Below are 13,654 nucleotides of genomic sequence, written 5' to 3'. Positions count from 1 at the left end.
GGCATCTTGCATAAGCCACACGCGTAGTACTCAAAGATTGTGTACCTCCCTGAGGGATTGCAATTATTGCACATAAGGTTTCAACTGAGTGACATTTCTTGAACCAAATAGCTTCTTTGATTTGGGATAGATAAGGCGGTAGGCGTTTGGATGTGGTTTCTCATAAACTTCAAATGGACCAATGTAAATATCGAAAAATTTCTGATCTCCCTATTGATTGCCTTGGATTTCTCATAACTTTTGGTTAAGACTAAATCAACTACACTATACTGTGTAAACTTTCCTTTTGAATCATGTTTAAGCTTTCTCTTGGCACAGTGTGTTTCAATATTTTTCTTTACTATTTCCATTCTCTCATCCGGTGTTAATTCATTACAGACAGGGAAATTGATCAATTCTTACAAGATGTTTGGTGGGTGTTTGTTAAAATGGACTTCATAAGGTGTAAAGCCAGTTGTTGTATGTTGTAAGGTGTTCAAAACATCTTCAAAATCACATATGTAACTTGACCAATTTGTATGATCTTTAGAGCAGTAAGTTCTACAAAGCCTGCCTATTTCACACGTATAGCACTCAGTTGGGTTACAAGACGGAGAAGAAACGGAAATAAGAACGTGCTTAATGTCTTCATCTTTCATTAAATCTTTCCAAACGTTAGATGTAAATTGGCTCCCATTGTCTGAAAGTATGGCCTATGGTTTTCCAATCTGTGTGAAGTAATCATTACAGAAAAAGTTTAAAATTTTCCTGCTAGTTGCCTTCTTTAGTGGATACAATTTTACTAGTTTAGTGAATAAGTCAACAACTACAAACAAATATGTATAACCCTCTTTAGTTCTCAGCAATTGACCAAACAAATCAATTCCTATCAGTTCCAATTTGCCTTTTGGCACAATACTTTGTAAATAACCTTGGTATTTCTGATTTGTGACTTTTACTTTTTGACGCCGATCACATTTTTGTATAACCTGTCTTACTCTTCTAAACATATTATTAAAATAGACATTTTCCTTAAGTTTGTTAGTGCATTTCATGATTCCACAGTGCCCATAGCTCTCATGTGTGTACTTAATTAAAACGTCAACACATTGTATAGGCCAACAAACCTTCCAGATGCCAGAGTCAGTGTTATGTCTCCTGAATAAAATACCTTTAAAGTTTTGATAATACATGCCAACCTTTTCATAACCCTTTTTACCAATAAGGCTTTTCACAAGTTTCAAATCATCATCCTGGTTCTGGTATCTCCTAAGCTGACTGCAAATGTTAGTAATTTCCTTTTCACCCTTTTATATACTGAATGCTATAATCAAATTGTTGCAAAAATATGGCCCACCTGGTTAATCTACTATTGAAAAGTTTACAGTCTTGAATATAACATAGAGCTTTGTGATCTGTGAAAATTATGACTTTATGGCCTGCTAGATAGTTCCTGTATTTAGTGAAACCCCATACAATGGCAAGTAGTTCCTTCTCAGTCACTGTGTAATTACGTTCATGTTTCTGCAGACCTCGGCTGGCAAAACTAATTGAAAGATGTTCTATTTTTCCATCAATTTCCGTCTGTTGAAACAAATGTACATCCAATCCGTAATCTGAACTATCTGTCATTAGGCAAAATGGTAGTGAAAGGTCAGGTCTGTGGAGTAATTGACTGTTATTTAGTTGTTGTTTGAGCTCATCGAATGCTGCTTGACACTGATCTGTCCATTCCCATATGGTATTCTTTTTTAAAAGCTCTCTAAAACACGGTGCATTTAAAGCTTGGGTGCTGACATACTTGCGATAAAAATTACATAGACCATAAAATGACCTCAGCTGTTTCTTGTTCTTTGGACATGGAAACTGGACAATTACAGAAATTTTATCACTGTCAGGTAGAATGCCTTCCCTGTTAATTATATGGCCTAAAAACTTCATGTCTGGTACTCCAAATTTGCATCTACTTAATTTAAGGGTCATACTGCTTTGCCTGAACTTATTGGCTAATTTGTGCAAAGTATCAAGGTGTTCCTCCCAAGTTTTGCTGGTTATTAATATATCATCCATGTAAATAATTAGTTTAGATAGTAGTTCACTTCCAATCACATGATCCAAAGCTCGAATAAACTCAGCTACAGACACATTCAGCCCAAACGGAACAACACAATAATGAAAACATTGACCATTATATAAAAAGGCTGTGTACTGCCTTGAATCCTGTGCTAATGTGATTTGATGAAACCCTGAGGTCAAATCCAGGCTAGAAAAATATTTTGTATCATTGAATTTGTACAAGAGTTCCTCCATGGATTCAGGATGAGCTGTTTCTCTTTCTATAAACTTATTCAGGTGACGTGAATCCAATACCAGCCTAATACCACCATTCTTTTTTGAAATACAGACCATCGGGCTGTTATATGGACTGTGACTTCTCTCTACTATTCTCCATTTTTTCATTTTCTGGAGTTCCCTCTCCACTTCTTTCCTTTTACAGATGGATACCCCATAAGGCTTAATGAAAAAGGGTTTGTGTGGCTTTAACTTCAAATGACATTCATAATCTTTGACCCTACCATGTTGATCACTAAAAATGTTACTGTTTTCCCAGAGAAAATTTTCTAATTCCTGCTTTTCAGACTCAGTCAAGTCATTTGCTTCTTTTACCTTTTCTGATATGGTTAGGGAGTAACTATCATCAACTAAATTCTGGTTATTGTGATCCCTGTTTTCCTCTTCCTCCATGTAATGGCTACACTCTGGATAAATTATTTCCCTAATATGATTACTTCTGTTTGTACTTGATTTTAACTGGATCACTGCTTTTCCTTGAGTATTGGCCTTTGGTTCAGTGAACAGCAGTTCTGAATTTTGCCAATCAAAACTCGAACTATCCAGTCCATCCCTAAAATCATTTGCTCATTGAGATCTGGAATAACTAAACAACCATGTTCAAAATTAGTGTTGCGAACAGAAAATCTAATTAAAGCTTGTTTATTTATTAACTTACTAAACTTGCCAGTGGCACCTCCATCCCTAAAATCATTTGCTCATTGAGATCTGGAATAACTAAACAACCATGTTCAAAATTAGTGTTGCGAACAGAAAATCTAATTAAAGCTTGTTTATTTATTAACTTACTAAACTTGCCAGTGGCACCTTTAATCCGTACACCTGTGATTGGAAATTCGATGTAACTTTCAGTGTCTTTTATCCTGTTCCTCAACTTGTCTGAGATACTACTAATGGGACTGCCAGTGTCAATCAAACAAAGTCCTGACCAATTGTTAATGTTTATTTCTACGTAAGGGCTACCTAGGGTAATATTTGGGTCACTATTCACATTCTCTGCCAGCAAGTCACTTTCTAATTCAGTTGTATCTATGTTGTTACATACTTCTTCACTACAGGTTTCAATGTCAGAATCAACATAAGATTGAGTGTCATTATCACTGGCATCAAATACACATGAAACAGATACCTTACTTGCACTAGACTTAAAATTATCTTTCATGGATGGATCTGATTTGATGACTTCACTTTCCTTATTATTTTCTAAACAAACTTCATTTTCACTGATAATAGATTCCAAAATCTTCTCACCTATCAACTTAGCTTGTTACTTCTTATTAATAGATTTACTTAAGATTTCTTTTATACAAATTGTTACCAATACATTGTTTGCACTCTTAATATCTTCACATGAACCAATTTCGAAATTCAGAGTTACTTTCAGCTGCAACACCATTATCAATAACTTCAACATAAATAATACCATCCAATTCCTCTTGTGTACATATATCACCAAATGCATCATCCTTCACAACACTATCTTTACCAAAATCATCATCAGAGTAATCTGTGGGTGATGCCTCTGCATGCACATCTGCCTTAACTACAAAGTGTTCAACATCTGAAGTTACACTACTGAAATCACTACCTGTTTCATTATCAGAGTCAGGTGTTATTTCCTCATTTTGGCTACCAATTTCTACTGATATAGATACCTCATTATCCTTACCTTCATCAGAAAACAAGCTAGTGATACCATACATATCATAAGTTCTGTCTACATCAGGTGTTAATGTGTCATCAATTAATGCTAAGTCATGTTCATTAAGTTCAAACTGTGGTCCTGCTTGAGTATGTGCATTATTCAATTCACTCAACATGTGATCCCAAAAGTTTCGCTTATAACTAGTATCATCTAAGTAATAGTCCCTATTTACATTACATTTATGATTGCTTTTACATTTCTGTCCTTTTAACCTCCTATTTGCCTGGTTTGTGCCATGACTATTCAACTCAAATTGACAGGCTCCCAACGAGGTGGTTACCTGTTTCCCTGGTTGGAATTGCTGTTGTGAAGCTGGTTACTGTTTCTCTGTTCTTGATGGTTTTCGTGTCTGTTGTAACTACTGTTTTGGTTACCATGTCAGTTATTATTTCTGTGTCCATTATATTTTTGTGATCCCGCATTCCTATTTTGAGTGTTTCTGAGGTTTTGATTGTACTGTCTGTCGTCATTCTGCCATGCACGGTCAATTTTGTCTACATAACGTAAAAATTCGTCGACACTTTCATCTGGTCCATATACAAGTCCCCACTGAAAACGGTGCGGTAGGCACCATTTCAGTGTGTCAATCTGTATCAGTTCGTCCAAAGGTTTGCTCAAATGTAACAATGTCCCTAATTGTTTTTCACAAAATTCTCACATGCTAATTGCAAGACCTGTGTGATATTTGCTACCATTAAGAAATTTGGATTTTATTCTCGCCTGTTTATTTTGCGACCAAAACTTTGTCAAGAATTGGCGTTCAAATTCGGCAAAAGATGTAGTATTTGTAGTATTTGTATCAATGTTATGGTTCGCCCATGTAAGGGCTTCACCATCCAAAAAACGTTTCGCAAATTTAACTTTAGCAGACTCTGGCATGTTAGGCTGGAAACTGTCTTTGCACTGATGCACAAAGTCAACTGGATGCAATTTCTCATCACCTGGGTAACATTTTAAACTAACATTGTTACAACTATGCACAAACATCTGGTTTGAATCAAAATTGGACATTATATTATTTTGCAGTTTTGAAACTTCAGAGCTGACTATTTGCAGTTCTATTGTTACACTTTCTACTTTCTCGTCAATATGAGATATCTTATCAGAAACAACTTCAGAATTTAATTTCAATCTTTCCCCTACCAATTCTTTTTCTGAAACAAATAGTTCCTGCAACATTTTTAACTCGTCTTTTCGGTTCACTATTTCATTTAAAATGACTATCCGTGTTTTTGACACGTTCGTTAACTAATTCAATGCTTTTGTTTGTTTCTCTAAATTCGGAGATTGTGAAAGCCTCCAAACAGTCAACTTTGCTTTCTACCCTTTCTATGTCACATGCAACAATTTGTACTTTGTTATTTGTTGCATTGATTTCTTCTCTCAATGATTTCAAATTTTGGTCCAGCTTGTCTGTGACCTCTTTAATGTTGCTACGTAATTGGTTATTTTGAGTTACCAATTGTTCTAGTTTATTACTCAACAGTTGAGATATCTGACCGAGCGAGGTGGCGCAGTGGTTAGCACACTGGACTCGCATTCGGGAGGACGACGGTTCAATCCCGTCTCCGGCCATCCTGATTTAGGTTTTCCGTGATTTCCCTAAATCGTTTCAGGCAAATGCCGGGATGGTTCCTTTGAAAGGGCACGGCCGACTTCCTTCCCCATCCTTCCCTAACCCGAGCTTGCGCTCCGTCTCTAATGACCTCGTTGTCGACGGGACGTTAAACACCACTAACCTCACCTAACCTGAGATATCTGAGCAATTAAATTCGGTTGCTGATTTGCCCCCGAAAAACCATGAAAAGGCGAACAACTACTGCTTGCGGAATTTGCTTCACTGTTTAAGTGTACATTTGGAGTTGAAGCATGAAATTGACGGCCTGACCGCGTGGTCATGCCTATTCGATTTAATTGAGTTTCACTCATTTTGATCAAAGTGGATAAACACTAGATAAAACACTTTCTTGCCTATCAGGTGAAATTGTCACACACAAAAACAGAAAATTGTAGGACACTGTCTGTGACTGAAATAAAAACAATTAAAAGGGGTACTTATCTGATTCATTCGCAATGTCATTCCAGAATTTCACTTTTGCTCCTGGCGACGTCCGTGGCGCAGTCTGCAACGTACAAGATTATAGTTCCTGCCTCTTGTATATGGAATTCTTGCGAGTCATCCTCTGCACAGTCTTCCACTTGATCCCAGCTCCTCCGCCATGTTGAGATGTTTATATTTTCCCACCTCTGCGTTGCAAATGTTTTGAGTGAAATGCCCAGTCAATGCGCTGTTGTTTTCACGTCAATTCTACCAACATTGAGAGTTGTTTAGTTTTCCGGGTTTTGTAAAATTCCTGGATTCATGTCTCCTCGCTGTGCAGCCTATGAAAAGGATTGCGGAAGACTCCCAAATAAATTCCAAAGTACAGTGCAGTTTTAATACCAGTATATTTCCAGGACTCTGGTGTCCGAGTCTTGTGAACTGTACTGGTTACATCACATGTACCCAAAGTTGACATCAAACGACACAGAGTTCACAACAATCAACAAACGAGTGAGCCTACAATACATTTACTCGCAACCCTAGCCAAAAAACGAGTGCCCCCGAGGCGCCTGCGTGACCTCTATTTATACTTTTGTTAACAATTACGTACAATGAAAATCACAATTTTATGTAAAATCACAGTTAAAAGTTAAACCGAATATGAGCTACACATTGCTAAAAATTTACGGTCTCAGTGCTGAACAAGGTGAACCTATTTTCAACTTAGTTATGAGTTAATATAACATTTTCTGACCAATTATGTTATAGGTAACAATTACATTTCTATATTTGTTTATAACAAATCAACTAGTGCCTGAATTTTAGTGCTAACATATATCGGAGATTCAATTAACGTGCTTTATTTATATGTTCTATTTAATTTGCTGTAGTAATTTTATAATGATAGGTTTACTGGTACATCCTGACCATGTGCTCTATTTATTTCGATTAGTTACAGTATTAATTTCACATTTATATTGTGTTTCTCACATAAAAACAATGTTAAATGCTTTTGGCACATTCAAAATACACACGGTGGCTTTTACACATATGGTTTCAGCAAAGCATCGTTTTCGAATTATATGTATACTGAAATAGTGGTTATTTTTGTATGTAATTGGGAAACAGGTCACTTTACAGTTGGACAATTAGGACTGGTGTTTATCTTTAATGTTCTCTGAGGGGTTCTGATAGGTAGCAATGAGATACAGTAATATTTCACAGTGAAGACAGCAACTGCTGAACACCCCATACGTCGAAGCTGTATGGAATGACATATCGATATTTGTCATCCAAAATCAGTTCAACTTTGTGGTGAGTCAGCCTAGAGCTGCTGCTGCACCTTACACACTCCCAGATCGAATGGCTCGGAGCACTATGGGACTTAATTGCTGAGGTCAACTGTCCCCCAGAACTTAGAACTACTTAAACCTAACTAACCTAAGGACATCACACACATCCATGCCCAAGGCAGGATTTGAACCTGCGACCGTAGCGGTCGCGTGGTTCCAGACTATAGCGCCTAGAACCGCTCGGCCACTCCGGCCGGCCACACTCCCAGATCATCTACATGTTCATTCATGCATTCTTTGTATTATACTGTATACACACAGTTAGTAAAATTACATTATTTGCTACCTATGTTGAAAATTTAATGGAAGCTATTTATTTATGACTACATCTTTTGTCTTATGGAATGGACTTGATTTTAAATTTGGTTGTGTGTGTGTGTGTGTGTGTGTGTGTGTGTGTGTGTGTCATAAGACATAAATGACAGATGCTTACCAGTGTTCCTGTCTATAAAAGTTCTCGTTTGTACCCACCGTTTTTATATTAGGTGACCAAGACACACACTTAATGCTTTGGAAACTCAAATGGGAATCCCTGGAGGGAGGGTAACATTCTTTTTGAGGAAAACTGTTGAGAAAATCTGGAGAACCGACATTTGAAGCCGACAGCAGGATGATTCTGCTGCTGGTAACATACATTTCATGTAAGGATAACAAAGATAAGAGAAGAGAAATAGGGCTCTTAAGGATTCATGTACACAGTCATTTTCCCCTTGCTGTATCTGCGAGAGGAATAGGAAAGGAAATCACTAATAGTGGTACAGGGTGCCCTCTGTCACGCGTTTTTGGTGGCTTGCAGAGTTTATATGTAGATGTAAATTTAATGAAAATGAAACTAAACAAAAATATAAATTCCTCCTATAAACTCTTTTGTTTAAATTGATCTTCCCATGATCTGTGCTCTTTCATCTCTTTTTCCACTTCTTTCTGTTGTATTCCTGTGTGTGCTGTGAATGTATTGCTTACACTCCATTGTCCAGCACCCCCCCCCCCCCCCCCCACCTCTTATATTTTAAATTGTCTCATTTATTATATGACCCTTTTTCTTACTACAGGCTCGGGAGCTGGAGTTAGAAGCAGCTCGTTTAGCGCGTCAGAATTCGGAATTACAGCAGCGCCTTTCAGCTTCTGCAGCAGATCTGGAATCTGAGAGATCCGCAAGACAGAATGAAGCAGAGCTACTGGCGAGAGCCTTGGCGGAGCGCACAGCGTATACTCAAAAGCTGGAACAACAGTGCAATGATCTCCGAGGGGAGCAGGAGATTGCCGCACGGAAACATGCAGCTGCTGTTAAGGTCTGTTTACAGTGTTTATTGGTTTTGGATGTATTGAGAGAAACTACCGTACAGCTGTTGCTGTGTGCTGATGAAGATTATTCTGTCTTCATTGTGAGAATATTCCTTCCTTTTGTGTGTGAGAAGTAGCTGTTGATGGTGCCAAATACCCTCCCCCATGTACTCTGAGATAACTTGTGGAGTATGTACTTAAATGTAGTGTGTTCCCAAAGGCATGCATAGTTCACCTGATGCTCACTTATAAAGTCGGTACGAGGTCTAGAAATTATAAAGATGACTTTCTACGGAATCCCACCGGACCTAGCCAATGCTGCGTTCCTCAACACGATGAAGGCATACAAGGAGGTCAGGTGGCAGAATCTTTGAGGGAATTATAGCTCAATTATAAAGAGTTACATTAGGTTATTAGCAAATTATGCCTATGGTAGAAAGCTCTCATTAGATTGAAATAAATTTGAAGCCAGATCGAAATAAATTTGAAGCCAGAATGACTTCAGCTAGTTGGCTTTCTCAGGGAACTTATCCTCAATACTACACACTTAAATTAATGGTATCAGCATGAAGGACAACATAATCTTACCATATTAACTGCAATGCTCTGTTCCTCTCAAGCATCTTATATCATACAACAAACACTAGTACTTCAGTGAATGAAACTGAGAAATGATCTAGACAAAATAAGATTGTTTCTTAAAAACAGTTACATTCTACTTTATATGAAGCCTGTTCCATAAGTACGGCAAGCTAAGATGCAATTTTTTCTTATAAAAAAAGTTATATCGTTATACAGTCTCATTTTAGGGATATACTTTCTCTAAATGTCCCAGCCTTCAACCTTTCTGAAAGCTGTCAAGCTCTCTAAAATAGTCTCTTAATTTAAGTAGAGTTTTCATACCTACAAGCAATTTCTTCAGGTTTAGGAAGAAGAAGAATTACTGTAGAGCCATATTTAGTGAACACAAGGGCTGTGGCTATAATTCATAATCCATTTCCAGCAGTTTTGTGCCAGTCGCACCAGATGAATGAGCTAGCACGTTGTCATGATGAAACAGGAAATTATGCTTCATCAAATATGGCCGTATTTTCTTCAGTTTTTTTGTTGTTGTTGTTGTTGAAGTGGTCTAATGCTTTATTGTAATATAATTCATTGATATTTTTTGTTTTACTAAGTGTGATGCAGTTTGCATGAAATGGTCACCAAACTTTTCTGACCAATGGAACCTTCTTATCCTTGTTTGAGGTGGAAGCAACCCTTATTTTGAGTGTTGCTTGGCTTTTGGGGTATGGTGGTGAAGGCATATCTCATCAGTGGTGGCAACTGAACATAAAATGTGGGTTGAATCTTGCTTAAATTGCTCCAGACAGGTCTTCAAAGTTGAAAACTGCACCAATTGCAGCACCCATTGTCATGACAATGTTTTCATTGTCTGTTTACAATGTCAAATATTAATTGCCATTACTGATGACACACCTGTGGCCTCTTCTTCTTTATACAGTTTCATTTTATGGTCAGATTGGGCTTTTTCAATAATTTCTTCTGTAACTGCATCTACCATACATTCTGGGCATTCATCATTAAAAACAGAGTCTTGTCAAATTTAAGTCTGTTCAACCAATATGTAACTGTTGTCATTGATATACAGGGTCGCTGTAAACACCGTCCACTTTTTTTTTCTGTCTTCATATTTTCCCATCCAAAGAATAAAAACAAATCACTGAAGATTGGCACCCTTTGCATCTCGACAAAAGTCACACATCACTGCTTACTGATGTGGCTACCATATTCAAACTCCTCTACAAAAGTATCGAAAATAACATTATCAGTTACGTTTGTTTTCAAACATAACTACTCATTGAACTGCTGTAGTGACAAAGAGGTTAACAAAAGTGGCGCTATTAACCCTTTAACTGCTATGGACGAGTTAACTTGTTGTGCTCTGCACCTGCGGAAGAGTTTAAATACAGTCTCTGCATTTTCTGTAAGTGCTTTTGACATGTGTACCTGTCCTGCTCCCTTAACCCTCTTACTGCTGCGGATGAGTTACTTCCATATCTCGGTGAATGAAAAAGTTTTGAGTAGTTATCATAGAATGTATGTGCTTCTTTGCATGCTATCATTTGAAAAAAAAATTTATGAAACATGAAGATTGTTATGCTATAGCTGAAATAGTTCATCAGTACTAGTTGTGTGTTCGTTTATATTAATAGTTGTAATGCGAATGTAGGATATGAACAATAATTTGAAAGTTTCATAAATTTCAACATTGTCAGTAAAAGATGAAATTGCAGAAAATTTTTAAAATTGTGCTGATAATGTGATAGAAGAGTGTTTGTTCAAGAGTGGCTTTACTGATCAGTACATAAATTAATTTTTATGGGAGGATTAGTGCTACTAGTTACAGTACACATAATGAGTTCAGCTTTATTTCTTTATTCACACACAGGAGTTGAATCGTGAGCTCCAGCATTTACGGAGGAAATATGAGCGCTGTGAATCGCCAGGTCTCCTAGGGTCGCATTCTCGTACCAGCTCATGCTCATCACTCCCAGGTTCAGGATGTGAGATTAATGTAAATGGCCAAGCGACAGCAAGTACAGCCATACAGGTAATAGCAAGCACATTATTGCACTTCACTCAAACTTCCATGAATTTGTTCCATTAAATAGTCCATTGACTTATGAATTTATTTACAGACCAACAGAAATTTCTTCATTTTAAAACTTCTCTGAGGTTTATGATTACCTATAAATGATCTCTGCAGGTTAATGTCACTTGCAGGTAACATTTTTCTCTGCAGTGTGTACTGAAATGATGTAATGGATTAAAACAGTATGTGGTGGACCTTACTCGAACTGAACCTGCGTGTCCTTACCATCAAGTAACTCTGCGGCATGGCACTGCTGTCAGTTGTTGAAAATGACATTGTGCTTCACATGTCCATGGCATACAAGCAACAAAGTGCAATTCATTTTTTAAGGAGCATCAAAATCAGCAGGGAACTGCAGCCCACTTATGGGGGAAAGTCTCTCACTTTGAAAAGTGTGAAATGGTGATGTGTGAGTTTGCAAAAGGCCGCAAAGAATTAATTGACATGAATGTTCAGGGAGGCTGCGTTTGTCGCTGACAGACAACATTTTCCTCATGGATCCAGCGGTGAGGGGGGGATCAGCACATGTGCCTCAGTCATTTTCTGGGAGCTTGGCATTTTGTATAGAAGTGTTTATGCCGTTGTTTATGGGTCCTTATGCTACTGGAAGGTGCCTCAGTAGTTAGATGACACAATGAAAGGCAAGTGAATGATTGCTTCACTGAATCATATGCAGTGTTATGCTGAGGTAGGTGCCAGTTTATTGGACCACATTGTTATGGCAGTGGAATGTGGATAATGCATTTCACACTGGAATCAAAGCAGCAGAGTATGGAGTGGAAACATATGGATTCATCTCTGACAAATAATGGTCTTCTGTTATCACCATGGACTGCTGCTGCTGTGCTTCATGCTACTAGATTCAGCCATTAATACCAACAGCTCCACACTGTCACCTCTGCCGGCTGCCGTCAGGATGAAGTGCCAAGACATTCTCAATGTGGTCGATGTGGTTATCGTCCATGCCAATTTGAGACCACATGTGATAATCAGAACCACTGACAGGCTTTGGTCATTTCACTGGCAGAGACTGGACCATCCACTATACTGTCTGGATCTCGCTCCAAGTGATTTCCATGATTTTGGTCTGCTGAAGTAGTTCTTGGCAGGACAGTGATACACTTGCAACAGTGAAGCTAAGACAACAGTCTGATGGTGGTTCCACAGTCAGCCCCCTGAATTCTGCCACAAGGACATCTCAGAATGTCTGAATCAGTGTGGTAACTACGTGGAAAAATAGTGTAGGCTAAAATCAAAGAATGTAAAATCCAGGATTGTGTGCGCGTGTGTGCGTGCGTCTCCTTTTGATGAAGGCCTTTTTGGCCTTGTTGGTTTGCTTGTTTGTTCGGCAGTCTTTTTGTTGTGTCTATCTGCAACTCAGCATCTCTGCTATATGGTGAGTAGTAACTGTTGTTGTTGTTGTTATGGTCTTCAGTCCTGGGACTGGTTTGATGCAGCTCTCCATGCTACTCTATCCTGTGCAAGCTTTTTCATCTCCCAGTACCTACTGCAACCTACATCCTTCTGAATCTGCTTAGTGTATTCATCTCTTGGTCTCCCTCTACGATTTTTACCCTCCACGCTGCCCTCCAATACTAAATTGGTGATCCCTTGATGCCTCAGAACATGTCCTACCAACCGATCCCTTCTTCTGGTCAAGTTGTGCCACAAACTTCTCTCCTCCCCAATCCTATTCAATACCTCCTCATTAGTTATGTGATCTACCCATCTAATCTTCAGCATTCTTCTGTAGCACCACATTTCGAAAGCTTCTATTCTCTTCTTGTCCAAACTATTTATCGTCCATGTTTCACTTCCATACACGGCTACACTCCATACGAATACTTTCAGAAATGACTTCCTGACACTTAAATCAATACTGGATGTTAACAAATTTCTCTTCTTCAGAAACGCTTTCCTTGCCACTGCCAGCCTACATTTTATATCCTCTCTACTTCGACCATCATCAGTTATTTTGCTCCCCAAATAGCAAAACTCCTTTACTACTTTAAGTGCCTCATTTCCTAATCTAATTCCCTCAGCATCACCCGACTTAATTAGACTACATTCCATTATCCTTGTTTTGCTTTTGTTGATGTTCATCTTATATCCTCCTTTCAAGACACTGTCCATTCCATTCAACTGCTCTTCCAAGTCCTTTGCTGTCTCTGACAGAATTACAATGTCATCGGCGAACCTCAAAGTTTTTATTTCTTCTCCATGAATTTTAATGCCTACCCCGAATTTTTCTTTTGTTTCCTTTACTGCTTGCTCAATATACA

The 13,654-nt window shown here is 38.2% G+C and overlaps 1 protein-coding gene across 1 annotated transcript in view; it reads left to right on the top strand.

The window, feature by feature from the left end:
* The window catches only part of LOC126416059 (coiled-coil domain-containing protein 186-like), a 197,924-nt gene that overhangs the window by 93,017 nt on the left and 91,253 nt on the right, over positions 1 to 13,654 (top strand). The window contains exons 9-10 of the mRNA XM_050083534.1: positions 8,485 to 8,724; positions 11,169 to 11,330. Coding sequence (XP_049939491.1) covers positions 8,485 to 8,724; positions 11,169 to 11,330 — 402 coding nt within the window. The remainder of the gene's footprint in view (positions 1 to 8,484; positions 8,725 to 11,168; positions 11,331 to 13,654) is intronic.

The sequence above is a fragment of the Schistocerca serialis genome, chromosome 8 (assembly GCF_023864345.2).
Source record: "Schistocerca serialis cubense isolate TAMUIC-IGC-003099 chromosome 8, iqSchSeri2.2, whole genome shotgun sequence".
Classification (NCBI taxonomy): domain Eukaryota; kingdom Metazoa; phylum Arthropoda; class Insecta; order Orthoptera; family Acrididae; genus Schistocerca; species Schistocerca serialis.
The sequence above is the reverse complement of the archived record's forward strand: the minus strand, read 5'-3'. Positions and strand labels throughout refer to the sequence as shown.